Here is a 20,209-nt window from a genome sequence, read left to right on the forward strand (position 1 = left end):
GACTGGTAATTAAAGTATTGATCAATTGTTCCAAATTCGTAAGTTGTCCTAAAATGGGACATTACAAGTGGTATCAGAGGACACAGTCCTGCTAGCCTGTGGAAGGATCAAATGAAAGAATCCAAGACCAAACTAGACCAGTTTATGAAAGAGCAATACAACACAAAACAAAAATTGACACACACTACAAATGTTGTTGCAAGCCATGAATAAGGATCACAAAACAATCAATAATGAAAAATCATAACACGGTACTACAAATCGTAGACCCATGATTCCAACCTTCACTACAAAGAAGGATCAAAGCAACGCAGAGCTGACACTAGTAGAACTGCAAACACAATTCTACCAAGATTGGATTAATAGCAGATTGCAAACCGAAATTTCTCTCAAAGATTACATGGACCTATGGTTGGAACAACTACCAAAAAGAGGACATCATTCAGAACTAAGAAAGAAGATAGGGAAGCTCTAGCTACCTTATTTTAGTGGATCAAGTAATATTACGGATAGAGCATGGATACATAAAGTTGATACATATTTCCAATTAAACTCTATGATGGAAGAAAAAGCGATTAAATTTGCAGCCTTACATCTGGAAGGGACAACACAAGAATGGTGGTATCATGGTATGATAACCATGAATCATGTCAAAATCACTTTATATGAAGAGTTTACAGAACATTTAATAGAATGGTTTGACAACAAAAACCTGGAACTATACTTCAAAGAACTAGCACTATTAAAACAAGAAGGATCTATAGAGGAATACGTAACAGACTTCCAAAGACTCTTGACAGTCGTCAAAGACATATCAACAAAGAGGTTGGTCACACTATTTATAATTGGTCTAAAGGAAACCCTCAAGGGATGGGTAAAAGCCCTAAAATCCGTCACATTGCAAGAAGCGGTAAGACAGGCTCACGCTATGAAAACCAATATGAAATTAGAAATGATGAAGGTACCAACATATGAAGAGGGTACAAACGAAGAAGAAAAAATCTATTTTATGTGTAAGCAACCTTTGCCGAGGAAGGGGGAGAATCATTATATAGAGGTGAGACCCATCAACAAAAAGAAGGATTACAACAACATCCAAACCAAGACACCTAAGGTAACCATCCACAAGGAAAAGGGAAAAGGTGTTATTGCCACTATGTCCACGCCAAAGTTTAACTCCTTTAAGGTTAAAGGGACCTTACAAGGACAAAGGATCACCATTTTGATTGACAGTGGGGCCACCCACAACTTCATCAATTGGGCATTAGTGACCAAGCAAAATCTTCAAACCGAAATACATGAAGGGTTCAAGGCATTAGTAGCAGACGATTACCACATGCCTTTTACAACCAAAGTTCCTCAGCTAAAGATTAGCATTAACAATCACACCATCACCAAAATTTTTTGCATTGTGGATTTGGGAGATAATGATGCCATCCTCAGTATTCTCTAGATGACAAATGTTAGAGAATACTCACAAAACTTTCAGACAATGGAGTTCAAATTTGAAGACAATGCCCAAAAAGTCATTTCCATGGTCTAGCAGATGGTACCCCTAAAGTTGTATTAGCCAAAAAAATGGAAGGAATTTTTAGGAAGGGGGACGTAGCATGGGAAGCACAATGTTTAATCTCCACCAATGTAACAAACAACAAATCCAAGTATGACCCTAAAGACGACCTCCTAGTCATTGTGAACAAACATAAGTAATTCTTTGGGGGAAATACCACCATGCAGGCCTCCCCATCGAGGATTTGAACATACTATTGAACTAGAAGGAGCAAAACCTGTGTTCACCTTCCCATATAGGCATCCCAAAAGATTTAGAGATGAAATCGAAAGGACTATCAAGGAACTTCTTGATATGGGGTACATAAGGCCAAGTTCAAACCCCTTTGCATTGTCAGTGGCTTTGGTAAAGAAAAAAGATGGAACCTTAAGAATGTGCATTGATTACTGTGCACTCAATAAAAAAACCATCAAAAATAGATATCCCATACCTAGGATCGATCAGTTGTTGGATGAATTACATGTAGCAGTTTATTTTTCAAACATTGATTTAAGATCAGGTTACCATCAAATAAGGGTAAGAGAAGAAGATGTCCACAAATTTGCATTTAGAGGCCATTTTGGTCACTTTGAATTCTTGGCTATGCCCTTTGGACTCACTAATGCACCAACAACCTTCCAGTCTTGCATGAACCACATTTTTAGAAAGCAATTAAGGAAATCCCTATTTGTGTTCTTTGATGATATCCTCATATATAGTAAAACATGGGAAGATCATCTAAAGCATTTGGATGAAGTCTTGGGAATATTATAGGCACAATCTCTATATGCCAAAGAATCCAAATGTGAATTTGGCATGACTGAGATATTATATTTAGGCCTCATCATCAGTGAGAAAGGAGTGCAAGTATACCAAGAGAAAATACAAGCCATATTAGATTGGTCCCAGCCTAAAAATCTTACGAAGCTACGAGGATTCTATGGTCTATGCAGTTATTACAGGAGATTTGTCAAGGGATTCTCGCATATGGGAACACCATTGACCGTTCTAAACAAAAGAAGCCCAAAAGGCATTCGACACATTCAAGGAAACCATGAGCAACTGGCTGGTCTTAGCACTTCCCGATTTCAATCAACCCTTTGTCTTGGAATGCGATGCATTGGGAGGAGTAGGAGTTGTTTTATTGCAAAATGGGTACCCCATAGCTTTTGAAAGTAGAAAATTAAATAACAATGAACAACTATATTCCACCTATGACGAAGAAATGCTTGCCATCATGCACACTTCAAACAAATTCCGACAATATTTAGTTGGTGCCAAATTTGTGGTACAAACTGATCATAACGACCTTAAATACTTCTTGGATCAGAAAGATCTTAATGAAAGACAACAAAAGTGGGTTAGTAAAATACAAGCATATGACTTTGACATAGAATATATTAAAGGAAAAATAAATGTAGTTGCTGACGCACTATCTCGGAAGCCCACAATCTATTCCTTATCCATAATATCAAATGATTGGAAAATCCATCTCCTAGCGGAATACTCCAAAAAACACATTTACAAGCAATCTGCTAGAAGGGAAAATACAAGAAGACAAATATCAAGTCATGGATGACCGTATTATCTACAAAGGGAGAATATATGTAGTGCCAGAATCTAAACTAAAAGGGAAGATTTTGAAAGCCTATCATGAAGCACTCACAATTGGACACCCGTGTTATTTCAAAACATATAAGCAAATAAGAGAAAGGTATTCTTGGAAGGGATTGAAGAATGATGTGCTTCGATTTATAAAGGAATGTCCAACATGTAAATAGAATAAAGATGAACGCACTTTTCCCGCCGGGCTACTTCAACCTCTACCTATTGCTAAGCAAAAGTGGGAGAGTATATCAATGGATTTTGTCACCAGCCTCCCAAAAGTAATGGGTAAAGATTGTATCATCATAGTAGTAGATTGTTTGACCAAATATGCACACTTCTTTGCAATTTCATTTGAATTTAATGCATCTCACGTGGCTGAACTATTCTTCAAGGAAATATTCCGACTTCATGGACTACCCAAGAACATAGTAAGTGACAGAGATAGAAGGTTCCTTTGCATATTTTGGACTGAATTGCTCTCCAAGCAAGCACCGAGTTAACTCCAGGCACCTGCTACCGTCCCCAAACAGATGGGCAAATGGAAATTGTTAACAAATGGGTTGAAGGATACTTACGAAATTACGTAGCAGGACAACAAAAATCATGGACCAAGTGGCTCCACTTGGGAGAATATTGTTACAATACAACATACCACATGTCCATAGGTATGTCACTCTTTAAAGCCTTATACGGATATGATGCATTGTCATTCCTAGAATTGGCCCTTGGAGATAGTAAGGTACCTAAGGCAAAGGATTGGATTCAAGAAGGTCAAGACATCCTTAAAGCACTCAAGAACAATATGCAAAATGCTCTAAACCAGCAAAAACTATATGCAGATAAACAATGAATGGAGAGGAGTTTTGTGGTAGGAGATTTTGTATACGTTCGACTCCAACCATACAAACAATCCACCTTGAAGAAAAGTGGGGCAGAAAAATTAAAACCCAGGTTCTATGGCCCTTATAAGATAACAAAGAAACTGGACAAGTAGCTTATCAATTGGAATTATCCTCAACCAGCAAAATACACAACGTTTTCCATGTGTCTTGCCTTAAAAAGGCTCTTGGACAAAGAATCATAGCCTTTGAAGAACTACCACCACTAGATGAAGATGGCAAATTAACTTTGATCCTAGAAAAGGTTATAGATATAAGGGTATGAGTCTTAAGAAACAAAGTTCTTTAAGAATACCTCACTAAATGCAAAAATCTTCCCATCGAAGATGCAACTTGAGAGAATGAGCAAATTCTTGAATTGCTTGAGGACAAGCAATCTTAAGGAGGGGAGACTGTAATATCCCTCCAAACGTATGTTTTAATTCCCTTAGTAAATCCATAGCAATCAGGTGATAAACGTATATTAACCAAGGGAACCGATTAACAAACTAACCATTTCATTTGTTTGTTACTGCGAATTAATGAAGGAGTGCATTTCCAACAAAAAGGCGCGGCTTCCAAACACCTTGTCTCATCATAAATATAAGTTCAAGTTCAAAACACTCTCAAAGGCAGCGTATGTGTTTATTATCTATTTTCATGTGTATCCCATTGGATAGCTCAATCTTGGCACAGACTTCAAGTCCAGAAACGGTTGTAGAAATATACATTCCATATTCGAGAAGGCACCCATTGAATGGAAGCATATTATATTACAAAACAGAAACATCTTTTACAGTTATCGTGAAGCATAGTCGAAGGCCAAATATCGCAGCACATCATAACAGATCATTTATTAGACAAAGCTTGTATCACTGCAAGCTTAATCTGCCATATCAGAGACGGCGAAGGTATTAAGTATCGTTCGGAGTATAATCATTGCATAATTTCCACAACATATCAGATATAGAAAAGATATTCCATCTTATCAAATTAATAAGGATTATATGTTGCAAACCTGAATATCATATCCATTGTACCAGAATAATAGTTACTATCATATATTGTTTACAATATCCGTTGTTCAAGTTTGCAAGAATTAATATATTCATATAGCAGAACATACTTACCATTTCTCATTATAAGTGATAATACTGTTATCTTTCTCAGTTCTAAGTTAATTGCTTAGAAAGAAGACTGGTAATTAAAGTATTGATCCATTGTTCCAAATTCGTTAGTCATCCTAAAACAGGACATTACACACAAGCAAGGCTTTTGTAGCATGAAATTCTTCAATTGAGTGATTGCTAGAGTTGTGAACTAAGTAGTACTCGCTAATATTGGATTGTTCTACACATTAGGCAGTGTGTCCTTTTAGGTTTTTGGAGAAGTCTTTTTCGTTGATTGGATTTGTAATGATGTCAAACTTGGTGTTCCTTGTTTGTGCTTTTCCATGAGACATTGGCTCTTCTTTCTTAGTCTTCTGCTTGGCTTGGACCTTGTATTTGCAGGAGAATTTGTATGCTTTTCAAGGGTTGGAGATCTAGAGTAAATCCATGCTTGATTGGATGTATGGTCTCAAGCCTTACCTATACTTCATCTGTTGAATGCACTATTTAGAAATTAGAATATGGTCATTCTTGCACAGAACTATACTGTGATTCCATCATTCTTAGCTTGAGGGTCTAAGCTTGGTGTTGTTTAAAATGCTACACATAGTCTTCTTGAGCTTAAGTGTCATTGTTGAGTTTCCGGGCAGGTTTCTTCGTTAATATAGTTTTGATGTCGGTGGATTCTTTTTCAAAACATTCAAAAAGTGATTCATTTGGGAGGTAAAAACAAAATTGGAAATCCAGAAATTTTGAAAAAGTTCAGGAAAATTTTAACAGTGATTGAAAAACTTGGATCAAAACAAACAAACCTTTTGGTCCAAAAAATCCAAACCAGACTGGATTTGGACAAAACCCGCTAGATTTGGTAACCGTGATAAACATTTCTGGAAACAACTGTGTCAATATTTATGATCAATGTTTCGGGAAACAACCGTGTCAACATTTTTTATCAATACTTTTGATTGCAAACATCAATTAAATTTTATGACAGTTGTTTTCAGAAATATTGTTTTCCTTTGTTTTCATGCATTTGTTTGATATGTTGAATGCAGTGAAATGGGATAATTCTCAAGGTAATATCCCTGACTGTGATATATATTACAGGATATTGTTTTCTGTATAGAATTAGTGCGGTGTCATGTAAACCCTTGCTTTCACCTAAATGCAATTGCGCAGAATTTTTTGATGGTTTATTTTAATTTTCTTTTAGTCATATTTCAATTTATTGTTGGAAGTTATGCGTGTTTCCAGGTATTCAAATTTATTTTTTAGGTCAATGGTTGGTTTTGCTATGATTTTGTTTATAAGGGCATTGCCTTAGTTTACAATTCATCTATTTGCAGGCTGCTGGAAACTTATTGCCTATCTTGGTGAAAGAAGCAGCAGAATATGTTACACAAATCCTGGTTATTTTTGGTAATATTTATATTGCTCAAGGGGAAGCTTTATGATTATTGTAAAATTTGATGAGCTCGACAGTAGATAGTACATGTATGTGATATTGTTAGTAGAACTAGAACTTAAACAATACTATGAAATTGTGAATTTCTAATAAATATTTTTTGCCATTGTAATTGCAATTGCAATAAATTCTACTTATTGGATCAGTCTTGGAAATTTTGTAAATGGGTTGTTATAAGTAAATTAAGATAGCAAAACTAGATAATTTTAGTTTTAGAATGTTGCATATATTGTACTCCTTTGGTTGTGAGGCATCAGTGTGCAACCCCAGAATTGATGGCTGGGGATTGCAATTGATGATGATAAATATTAACATTCTTAGATAACTGGGTCTAAAATATCACCATTATTTCATTTTCATTTTGTTTTCTTTGATCAAAAAGTAGAAAATAGCAAGACTGTAACACTCTGGCACAGAAAAGTAGAGATGAATAGAAATTTAATAGTCTGAGCTGTATTTTGAAAATGATAAAAACTAAATATAGAAAGGAAAAACTATAAGGAAAAAGAAAGTTCTGGTAACTACTGTAGAATGTCAGACAGAAACCTAAACTTTCTGCTTCTGTGGAAGTGGGAAAAAGTGCAAAATTGTAAAATGGCTAAAACTGTACAAATCCATTACAGTCGGCCAACTGAATAGTTCAAACCAGTGGAAGAATGTCAGACTGGATGGTGTTGAGCACTGTGATGGGAGATAAGTTGGAAGTTTAAGATTATATAATATTAGTGAAATTCCATTTACATACAGAACTTTACCCTTAGTACAAGTTACTTCAAAAAGACTATTTAGTATGTTAGTAATAATAAACTAACTTGAATGAAAAATAGACATTAAGAATTAAGCATGCTAATGCTTAAATTGGTAATGGGATTAATATGAAAAAACAACAAAATTTAAGGTAATAGAGAAAAGTTAAAAAATTAACAAATTATAATAACAACTTATATTATATAAAATAAGAAATGTTATGGAAACCAAAAATGAAGTAAAACAAAACAAATAGTAAGTCGAAGTTAGAATATGTTGGTAAGAATACATTAGAATATGTTATATATTTTAACATATTCTTACCAACATAAGAATACATCTATATAAGAAGTTTTTGTTAACTTCAATTCACTATTTGTTTTGTTTTTCTTCATTTTTAGTTTCCATACACTTATTTTATGTAGTATAAGTTGTAATGATAATATGCTAATTTTTAAGCTTTTCAGCATTGGTTTAAATTTTGTTGTTATTTTATATTAATCCTATTACCAATTTAAGCATTAGCATGCTTAATTCTTAATGTCTATTTTTCATTCAAATTAGTTTATTATTACTAATATACTAAATAGTCCTTTTAAAGTAAATTCGTTTTTAGTGTAACCTCTTTCCTCTCTTCCCCCCATTCCTCGCTTCCCTCTTTTCCATTCCTCATTTTATCCTGGGTCTGCAACAATCCATTTGTCTACTCCTTGAGCTCTCTAACATCCCAATGATGGATCATAGAGTGTGCTCCAAAATGTTTATGCATAAAAACAAACACTATCAAATCCAGAAACCACAAGAAGCAGTATGGATTGTGGAAAGCTGATATCTTAAAATCTCTCTTTACTTTTTTCACACCAAATGCGCTAGGAAGCTGAAGTATCAAGATGTTTTGGATGTGGCTACAGGGTGAATTCAATTTTTTTTTTCAGTGCCCCTTTTCATGAGGAGCGTCTCTCTATGGAACACAATGTGCTTGTTTAAAATTTATTTCTTGTGGAAGACAAGGTGTACAGTTAACCTTACACGAGGATATTCTCCCATCAGCCTAGGGAATTGGGGCATTTTAAGTAGGACCTGGATTTGGTTGTCAAATCAACGTTTTCATGGTTCTGTAAAGAAGTGGATTCTTTTCCCATGTAGGCTCAGGTCCCAGTGCTTTTGTTCCTTACATTGCATATGCTCAGCAGATGTGACCTTGTTGCTCCAATTTGTGTCATTTAATATGCATGTTTCTGAAAAAGGAGAAGGGAGAATAGAATAGAATAGAAGGTTTTGAATGTTCACACAGTTGGAGACAGCCTAAGAGACAGCTGATCTGGTCATTTTAGCTTTCTGCATTGCTGATTTTTTGTTATTTTTTTAATGAAGTCAGCCATTTTCTTAGCCTTCTCCTCTTTGAACAAATCTTTTAGAGAAATTGTTGCTAAAGTACCTGCATAATTGGCCTGAATATCACTATAAGCTTGTATTTCTAAAATAAATTGGTTCTCTGACTCAACTGCCCCAGCTATGCAAAAGAAACATACCCTGACCTCCCACTGTTTTTGGCCTCTTCTATCTACCTGTAAATGTATTAAAAATTATTACATATGCTGATTTCCTCATGATCCTTTAATTGAACAAGGGTTCTAGTTCCACTCCCAAACGACTCCTAGACTGTCTCAACACTTCTGGTAACCTTTATGCAAATATCATGACTGTTATACATTTGCTGCCATATGCAAAATCAGAAGTGTCTGAAGATAAACATGTTTTTATTTTGCAAGACAAATACTAGAGCCATTAAATCTCTTCAAATATTACATATTGTCTAAAATCACGTAGGTCCTTTAGTCATACAAACTATTAGCATCATGAGTCTAATAAACACAGATAGTTCATTTATACATGCAAAACTCTGCAGAGAACAAATGTTTATCCCTAGTACAAAGTGGAGTGCATCCAACAATGGTGAGTTCATAAATAAAATGCTTCACAATTACTTAGCGTGTTAATATTTATCTTTTTAGTTTCTTGAAGCTACCACTCTTTAGCCCTAATTGTTGCAGAAAATTTAATAGTAATATACCACAGATTCTTACAGGTGACCCATAAATGGTGAGAACTTACAAAGTGCATATTTGTTAGGACCTTAGGGCTTGGTACGAATATGCAAGTTTCTTCATGACCTTTCTTCTGATTCCCAGAAGGACAATATTTTCAATTATATAACATAATTCTGTCTTTTATAGTCTATTTTGCACAAAAACTATTTTACAGGTCTTGCAACATTTAGCTCTTATTAGACAAATCGTGCAAATGGATTTCTTCTTTTCTTTTAGCGGAAGTGCATCTGAAATCAATATTACTAATATTTCTTCTTATGCAAACATATTATTTTGCTAAGTGAACCAAAGGTTTAAAGTCCTTCGCCTTTTATATTAACATAAACAAAAAAGGATTACATTTGAGTTTGACTGATATTTGACTGTTAATAAGGTGGTGTATTTACTATTTTGATATGTTATTTGACTATTAATATGGTGGTTTATTTTGAACTTAATTACTGCTGCAAATATGTATATATTTCTGTTTTTTATATGTTTTTTTGTATCGATGAACCTAAAATGAACCCAACCCCCAATTTTTTTTTTCTGACTAAACCCATGAACCGAATCTGAACTGGCGACTTAGCATCTAAAGAATCAAATAGGTTAAACTTTAGTTGATTCACGGGAACAAGTTTAATTATCCTGGAGAATGAATTGATTTGCACATTGTCGGTGAATACCGTAGATTAATTTCTTGGTTTCTTCCTCATCATCAAAGTTATTTACTCACTTTCCTCAAAACTATTTCAAGGATGAGAAATTAGGATCCAAAATTCCAGTTAAGTCGAATTGATTATCTCTAAAGAATAAAATAGGTTAAACTTCTAGTTGATACACAGGAACAAGTTTACTTATCCTGGAGAATAAATTGATTTGTACATTATTAGTGAATACTGTAGATTAATATTTTTGTTTGTTCCTTCAATGTTTTGCTGATTTTCAGTTTACTCAATCCCTTGATTGTTTGCAGGATTGTCGACTGCTAATGTGAGCAATGAAATTGGTTTCGGTTCAGAATTAGAAAGCAGATCTGGAGGCATCGAATCATTAGTGGTAAGCTTTTAGTTTTCTCTTCTAACACAAAATAGAACCCAAGAAAAGAATTTAAGAAAAAATACAGGGAAGAAAATTAGGAAACATAGAACAGCTTATGTTTTAATTTCTAAACTAATAATGGTCATATTTGTAACTATTATCTAGGATATTGATTATCAAGTTTTAACCTGAGTTTTCAGTCTGAATACTACTATGCACCAATAATTTTACCCAGATTCGTTATAGATTGTGTATGGCCATACAGAAAGTATTAAAATTTAACTATAATATGTACAAAACAAACAAAGATAGCGACAAAGTGCTAATAATAATTGATAATTCAATGCCATTACTCAATAAAAAATCAAAATGGTTTAAATTTATAGGATTAGTTCAAATAGAATAGCAGTTAATGGTCAAAGTACATGTGCACATAGTAACATGGAATAAATTGTCACATGGTTCCTCATTGAGAGCATCAACATAATCAATTGGTTTATTAGAACCACAAGCAGTTCTACTCCAGCTAGCTGTTATGATGGTCCTTCATAGAAGTCTCATGCCTCACTCTCTTCAGAGAAAGCTGTGCAATGGAAGCATCCAAGTTGAATGATCAAACACTGCATTCCAATTCCACATGGCCAACTCCTTGTACTTGGCTTGGCTGTGTATTATGAAGTGCAAGTTAGAATGCACATATACCAACTCTTCTACCTTTTTGGCTGTCAACCAGAAGCACTCGACTGAGTGGATAAAGGAATATGTACTAAAGTTACGGTCAAATAAAGAGGAACTTGACCTATTAAAGTGAAGTCAATAAAAAATTGAAATAGTTTAATTTATTTATAAAAATAAAATTAAAAACTATAAATGTAAAGCTTGCCCAAAAATTTAGCAATGGGAGGTAAAAGATTGCAAATATAGTTTTAATTAAAATTTACTGGCAAGAGGCTGCAAGTAAATCGATCCTTGGCCATGTAAGTTCCACCACACATTGAGTGGCTTTGTACTTCTGCTGAGGAGTCCTACGGTTGTTATCAGTTGAAGCTATAACCTTTTCAAAATCATTCACAACTGTGTCATCTATATCCAAATCAGGGAATAGTCCTAAATGTTTCCTTATACCCATCTCTAACTTCAACATCCTTGTCTGGTGGCACCCTCCAAAGCAATGAAAGAATCTTCATGCCATAATATAAGCAACAAAGTGGTAATTTTGTTATACCGTTCAATAAGAATTTTCTAACCTCTTTGAAAAATGTTTGAAAAGGATGCTTCTATTTTACTATTGGAATGCATTGAACAAGAATCTTGTAACCTTGAAAAATGTTTTAGAAGGATTTTTCTCTTTCATTACTAAAATGCTCTTTATACTCTTGATCGTAAAGTTGATGCAATCATGTACTTTGCAAACATGGCTGGGCCATGAGAGAATTTGATCATACTCATTATTTTCTTAGTAAAAGTTATGTACACAAATCCATCAGTTGTTGTATAGCATTAGTTCTTTGACCTTTTGGGTCTTCTTCCTGTTTGACTACCTTCATATAGTCCAAAGGCTGTTGATAACCACAACATACAATCTCAAGAGAATTTTATGTGAATTGTATTACGTCTGAACAACCTAATAGTATACTAAAAATAATAATTTAAATTCAATTTTAAAGATGGTTAATGCCATTCAAGTTGAATCATCATGTTCTTGTTTCTTAAGTTTAACATTTAAAATATAGAGTCAAGAATGTTAAAAAAATTAAATAAAAAATTGATTTAAATAAAAAAAAAAAATGCTATCTTATTAAATTACATTCAACAACTATGATTTTGACGACTTGAAGATGACTTTTAACATGATGATTAGTCACAAACATCTAGATCTCACTAACCTTAACATAAATCTGTTTTATCCATTGAATCTATTTGCCCAACTTTTCTCTCAAGTTGTGTGAATGAACAACACACGATGTCTGAAATATGTACCAATATCTCAAGCCAACCCACAACTCCATGTCTTTGTACTTGCCCACATTGACTAGATTATATGACAATGGTGATGATGAGTTTTTCATCATTCATTTATCCCTTACAATCTTAATTTATTTTTGACAATCTTTCCATCCATAAAAAAAATCTTGCAATTTGATTCGAGAGTGGTTTGTCTTACAACCATTATCTTGCCTCAATACTTTGCTGATAGAGAATACACCTAGACTCCAAGCTTGATTCTTGCGACGCTCCTTTGTGCCATTCAAAAGGTAGATTATCATAAATCATTTTGGCCTCAACCTCCAATAAAAGATTATTCACAAGCTGAATTTTATACTTAGTTCCAAACTTAGACCTATCTATTCCCAAACTTTCCTTATATGAATCTTTGGAACAATGGTCATAGGTTCTATCCATGTTGTCCAATTCCCTATATCTTTCTTGGTCTTCTTGTTCCTTAAGTATTTAGTTACTTCCTGATTTTCTTCATCTTGTAATGCTTGTTGACCATATATCGGATTATCTTCTCTTTGCTTGTATAGATCTAATGCCTCATGAGCCTCATGAATCCAAGTAACTATTTCATTTGTGATAGAAGGGTTGTATGGAGATTCATCTTCCTCCTTATGAACTATTTCCATGTCCTTGCATTTATCTTCTATATGTACAACTAAAGGAAGATTTGGGGAACCTTCATTTTCTAACTGGATTCTTCCTTGTTCTTTATTCAAGTGAGGTTTGAGTTTGACCTGACATTGTTTGAACGTATACACAGATGGAGAGAGTCCATTTTTGTGTCCAAGCTGTCCATAGCATAGATGTGATCATTTGGGGAATACCATTACTCTCATTGATGGTTAGAATCAGAATATATTTCATGGCTGCAAAGATATCTTCATCATGGGTGTCCTTGCTCGTGGCGAAGAAATGATGGAACATGTCATGGATTAGATCTTGCAACCCCAAGTCCACAAGAAGAATACATATGGATCTAGAGGTTGTAAAATTCCTTACTGGGGACTGACGGTAATGTAATGTTTATGACCAGATTGTGCAGAGCGATACTATTTAATACTGTAGTATTTATGACCAGATTGTGCAGAGAGATACTATTTAATTTTAGTCAGTTGATCTTTGGAATGCCTATGGGTTTCATTAGTATAACCCGTGTAGGCAAATTAACCTTCTTGCTCCACATCACATTGATTGGACGACCATTTTATACATTCAATATTTAACATTGCGTAGATTGAACAAACAATACATTAAATAACTTTTGATTTAAGCATTTCTGGGTGCACCTGTTAATTCGCAGTACTGATGATGCCAATTCTGCCGTGGTGATCTTCCTGAAACGTTACCGTAGATTCATTGATGGGCTGCGTAATAGACTTCTGCTCCTAACTTGATTCCGCAGTTTGCTATTCTTACGCAGAATGGGTTATATCTGATATAGGCCTCTGCATACGTTGCCAATGACGCCTCCCTTGCGATCGGACCATCAACACCTCGCCTCGGCATAAATTTGCATTGCCGGGGACTTATGCTGTTGTAACATCCTACGGTGTTTGCCAGCCGACTCCCGTCTCCCCTTTACGGTTTATGCAAGTTCCTCCTGATGGTTTGCCGATGCAAAGCGACCATATCCGTTGCGTGGTAGTGATGCACGTGTCCTTCAGAGTCTTCAGACGTTCATGCTGAATGGAATGTAGACTGCGTGAGATACTTTACCCGCATTCACCACTATTGCCTTATCCTTCCTTACGACTGGTGTGTGGAACACACGTCTCTGCAAAACTTCAAATATCCACGCCAAAGTTTAACTTCTCGGATCAATGCCTGGTTCAATATTTTGGTTCCAATAGGCCAGTATGGGGCTGACGAAAGGAATTCAATCTTCAAGTGTTGATATCACGTAGATGATCAACTTTCATCTTTAGGTATGATGCTTTATCAAAGAAATCTCATGTCCCTTCTCTCGGATGCTACCATCCTTTTATTGTCAACAATTTGGTTAGGAATCCCGTACTAGTTAGGACTAGTTACAGTGTTAAATAAAATTAAAGACATTCTTGTAAATATTAATTATTTATATAAATGAAGGGGAAATTTATATAAAATAATTAATACATTTATACTTTCCTTTTAATGTTTATTAGGGGACATGACAGAGGTACCAAAATTCTCATTACCTGACTTAAACAAGAGGTAATCAACAATTTGATTTCCTCATCATGATGCCTCAATCATTTGTGTTGTTTTAAGTTGGTCACTGTAGAAGTTAGAGGTATGTCTAATACTTTGGAGGATGACTCTTCAATGGGAGTCAAACATTCTTCTACTGATTTAAGAGTGTTCAAGATATCATCCCTTGATTGTAATTGAGTGTTAATCTTGCAGCATGCTTCATATAGTGATCGTGCCAATGGTTTGATATCTTCCGTTCCCTTGATTAATTAAATTTTTCAACATTTACCCAAGGCTGGCAGGTTCATTAGCTCCGATACCTCTTGTAACTTACCTTATTGGAACCTTGAAATTGATCCACTAAAATTGCAATATATATTAATATAATATTATATTATATCTATAATGGTCATCTTAGTTGTCATCTTAAGTTTTGTTTAGAGTCTCTATTTTTAGAGTCTGTTGTTAACGGTTAGTTTCTATTAGAAATACCGTCTTGTAGTCTCTATTTAGGGAGCCTTTGTCTGCTTTGTTTAATATCGATTATTTGAGCAATTGATTTTTCATGGTATCAGCAGGTTGATGGGAGTTTTTAGAGATAGGCAAACTTTTTAATAAAAATTCGAGCCTCCCTATTTGGAATCCCTTCCAGAATTTTTTTTTAATATTTTTTTTTGATGAAAATAATCATTGGTGGAATTTTTGAAGGTTTTTGTGACTTGCCAAGGGTTGTTGTTAATCGTTTATTTCAAAGGGTCTGTTTTCATGTTCGAGGGCTTCTGTTTCTTCAGAATTGAGTTGTTTCTGAAAACTGAGGGCATCTTTTGTGATATTCCTGTGCGGAGGTTTTTTGTGGTGATAGATTTTTGAGGGCACGTTTCCCTGCCCATTTTTCTGTCTGTTTTCTGCAAAAATTGCGAGCTTACTTTGCGTTTTCTTTCTGCAACTGTGCGTCAGATTTTCTGGGTGTTTTTCTGTGGTCCTGTGTTTTTCGGTGCGATTTTGAGCAATAACTTTTTCAATATAATTAACAAACGAACAATCAAAAATGAAAATTAGATATTACATAAATAAGAATGATTACAACTTTTTTGATTATCTGATATGAAATCTGATTTGTATGCACAAGAAGGTGATAGTGATTTTTAATACAACCCTTTGCTGTTTCTGATTTATTGTCCATATAACCATGCATTGAATTGAGTATAAATCTGCCTATATAAGATACTGCTGCTCCTGATTTATGACTCTAAAAGCATGCATTAACCTTGTATGAGCCTGCCTATTATAGGCCTGAAACATGAATGCTTTACCTGATTGAAATCCCTATAATTATGCAGTTCTATTTATGAAGCCTTCTCTGATTTATATACTTGAAATATATGCCTCCATGTTATAAATTTCGGCTGCTCAACTCAACCCTTCAGATTAGACAAATAATTAACTTAATTCTTCGCACTTTTACCAATAGGCTTCATTTCTATTTATACCTTTATCTCCTAAAGGTTATGCCTTTTGGAAGAGACATGTCTTATTGTCTACAAATGTTTTCCTTTTCTTAATTGCCTAAGAAAATCGACTCCCTTTTACTTTGTTATTAAAGACAACCCTTAAAGTGGCACCTTTTTCTATACACATCCCTTTGTGATATCTGCTGCCTTTCTATTTATTTTAATCATGAATCGTTTGTATATGCTTTGTAATTATAACCACTCACAATAATCATTTGTTGTATTAACGTCCCATAATGGAATCATTAGGATGGGTATTAAGTTTGTCTTATCTTAACGGACTTTAATTGCTGTATATGAACACTTATTTGATCGCTGTATGAAATTGGCTGACTGCTGTAAATTGGTGAATCAACCACCATCTCATGCTGAGTCGACTATATTGTGTTGAACCAGTCTTTGTTTTGGTTCATTGATATAATCATTGTCTTCATTAATATTGCTGTCTTTCATCTCTAAATCTGATCACTGCATTACCTTTCTTTATCAACATTATGAATTGGCCTATCACATAAATCTTATTGTTTTGAATGGATCGCTGAACTTTGTTATTTCATTCTTCATGATTACTGCTCCTTATTCCTTACTCACCATGTCATCAATGGATCACTGCTGCATTCTTCGTGTTAACTAAAAATATTAATGACACTGCCTTGATAATGGTCGCTTCTTAAATCTGTACTTCATTATTCCTCATCGTGGTTGCTTGTATGTAATCACTGTTTGAACATACTGTTTTGTGTTTGTCTGTTGATAATAGTTCAGTACCTTAGATGCAATATCAGTGTTGCCTTCATAAGCAATGTTGGCCATCTTTGTTGATCATATGATTTGGCTATCCATAGTTGGTCATAGTATATGCATTGCTGTTCATAAACTTTGCCAATAATCCTGTGTGGTCTTGTATTCTGTTATCATTATGTATAAAGATAATACAAGCAGCTTTCTCACTGTTTGCTGTCTATCAAGAATACCTAATGAAGACTGGTAAAATTTCCTTGTTTATTATTCTAGCTAAATCTATTTATTCTTTCTGCTACCGACTAACTTGAAAGTGTCCTAGGCTATGGACCGTACAAGACTCTGCTACTTGTTTTTTATTAGAATTTGGATGGGGATCTCCCCTGCTTCTAATTGCTTGCCTACAAGCAATCTTAGATCTTCATGTCGATACTAGAATCCCAGATACGTATATAGCTAGGTTCCCGGTTCGGGTTCGAGGCAAAATTTTGAAAAGGGGTTTGGGTTCATTAGTACAAAAACATGTAAATTATATATATATATATATATATATATATATATATGCAGCCTATAAGCATGAATTAAGATTAGCATGTCACATAGCATCATATAAACAACAAAACCAACATAAACTTGTAATCATAGCATCATGATCATACCATAACAGCATCATATACATCAAGTTTAATATCAAAATGATAAAATATTCAAGTATCATTGTTTCAACTTTCAACAATTTAAAGTTTGATCATCAAATGGATTCTCTAATTCATCATCTTCATTCTCCTCCTCCTCATCATTTACATTGACATTAGATGAATCAATGCCAATGCCAATGCCACTTACACTTGCACTTGCACTTGCACTTTGCTCGCTATCTGAGTCATCAAATGCAACAAGATGAGAAGTGAAATCATCCAAATCAGTATGTTTTGGCTCCATATCCCACATCTTCGTTTCCCCTTGCTTGTAGTCATGTTTCTTGTGTGAAATGAGCCAAGTTAATGTTTTAAAACTCACTTTTAGGGTCATATTTTACTTTTTTATGTGGTGGAATTCAAAAAACAAAAAAAATTGCAAAAAAAAATTCCATTTTTGCGTTGTCAGACCCCTGGGTTCGACTTGGGTACTCTTGGGTTCGACCTGGGTCCTCTTGGGTTTGCCCTGGTTCGAACCAGGCCTGTGAATCACGGACCTTGTCCGAACCACAGGCGAACCAGACCCGAAAGTACCAGGTGTCTAGGGGGCCGAACCCGGTAACTCAGGTATATAAGGTACTGTGACATATTTGTTGCTTCATGTTGAAGTGATAGTATTTGCAAAGTTTGTCAAAGTCCAGAATACTATGTAGTAATGCTATGCCATTCAACATATCCATCATAAGATTTCCTGGGTCCCAAGGTTTATAGCACCTATTGATTACAACAATCTGCTCCTCATACTCAAATGGCATTAGTCTCTCTTGAAGTCTCGAGAAATATTCATTGTCTAGTACCCAACTGGAATGTATGAAGGAGCTGAAATAGATATCACTGTCGGACTCATTCTTGAGTAATTTCAAAATAAATATTTTTAACCACCAAAACAAAATCTTGACATATCCCCTCAAGATGTCAAGAGGAAAGTCCCAATTGCTCCAACCTATTCTCATCATCATAGTGTTATAGGGAGGAACGTGTTGCAATACCCTAGATTGCTAGTATGAATCATTGTTCATTGTGGAGGTGAAAATCTGAATTGTATTTGGAGAGCCTCTGATTATTAGCTGCCTCCACACTATGATTGCTTTAAAATCCATTTGACCACAAACTGATGGCATTAAACAAGGTTAATGGTGATCATCATGTAACCTGAAGTTTAAACATTTGATAGTTTGTTGATGGAAATAGTGAATCCCACTCGTGGACTTGTTATGAATTGTAATCTCTTGCAATTTGATTAGAGAGTGGTATGTCTTACAACCATTATCTTGCCTCAATACTTTGATGATAGAGAATGCTCGTAGACCCCAAACTTTTTGATTGACTTCAACCTCATCTCTTAATTCTTGCAACACTCCTTTGTCCCATTCAAAAGGTAGATAATCATAAGTCATTTTGGCTTCAGCCTCCAACAAAAGATTATTCACAAGCTGAATTTTATACTTATTTCCAAACTTAGACCTATTTGTTCCCAAACTTTCCTTATATGATTCTTTGGATAAATGGTCATATGTTTTATCTATGTTGTCCAATTCCCTATTTCTTTCTTTGTCTTCTTGTTCCTTGAAGTATTTAGTTACTTCCTGATTTTCTTCTTCTTGTAATGCCTCATGACCCTGATGAATCCAAGTAATTATTTCTTTTGTTATAGAAGGGTTGTATGCAAATTCATCTTCTTCCTTATGAACCATTTCCATGTCCTTGTATTTATCTTCTATATGTACAACTAAAGGAAGATTTGGGTAACCTTATTTTCTAATTGGATTCTTTCTTGTTCTTCTTTATTCAAGTGAGGTTTGAGTTTGACCTCACATTGTTTGAACACTTAATGGAGTAATGTATATGTGGATGGAGAGAGAGTCCATTCTTGTTTCCAAGCTGTCCGTAGCATAGATGTGATGGTTTGGAAATACCATTACTCTCATTGATAGTTAGAATCAGAATATCTTTCATGGCTGCAAAGATATATTCATCATGGGTGTCCTTGATCGTGGCAAAGAAATGATGGAACATGTCATGGATTAGATCTTGCAACTCCAAGTCCACAAGAAGAATACTTGCCCTGATTTCTGCGCAGTTTTTCATCATGGTTGCCCTTCTTGATAATGTGTACTATTAATGTCATCAAGATTTTTGAAACTATCTATAATTAGGTGCAACACTTCTTTCATTGTGTCGTCATATGGATCTAGAGGTACCAAAATTCTCATTACCTGACTTAAACAAGAGGTAATCAACAATTTTATCTCCTCATCATGTTGCCTTAACCATTTGTGTTGTTCTAAGGTAGTCACTGTAGAAGTTAGAGCTATGTCTAACACTTTGGAGGATGACTCTTCAATGTGATTCAAATATTCTTCTACCGATTTAAGTGTAATCAAGATATCATCCCTTGATTGTAATTGAGTGCTAATCTTGCTGCCTGCTTCATATAGTGATTGTGCCAATGATTTGATATCTTCCTTTGCCATGATCAATTAAGTTTTTTGACATTTACCCAAAGGCTGGTAGGTTCGGCTCGTTAGCTCTGAAACCACTTGTAATGGTCCTTATTGGAAACTTTAAATCAATCCACTAAAATTGCAATATATTTAAC

General features: G+C 34.7%; 1 protein-coding gene across 1 annotated transcript in view; it reads left to right on the forward strand.

Annotated features, from left to right (window-relative positions):
• The window catches only part of LOC131049219 (uncharacterized), a 214,579-nt gene that overhangs the window by 178,189 nt on the left and 16,181 nt on the right, over positions 1-20,209 (forward strand). The window contains exons 17-18 of the mRNA XM_057983262.2: positions 6,491-6,563; positions 10,423-10,505. Coding sequence (XP_057839245.2) covers positions 6,491-6,563; positions 10,423-10,505 — 156 coding nt within the window. The remainder of the gene's footprint in view (positions 1-6,490; positions 6,564-10,422; positions 10,506-20,209) is intronic.

Source organism: Cryptomeria japonica, chromosome 11 (genome assembly GCF_030272615.1).
Source record: "Cryptomeria japonica chromosome 11, Sugi_1.0, whole genome shotgun sequence".
Lineage (NCBI taxonomy): Eukaryota > Viridiplantae > Streptophyta > Pinopsida > Cupressales > Cupressaceae > Cryptomeria > Cryptomeria japonica.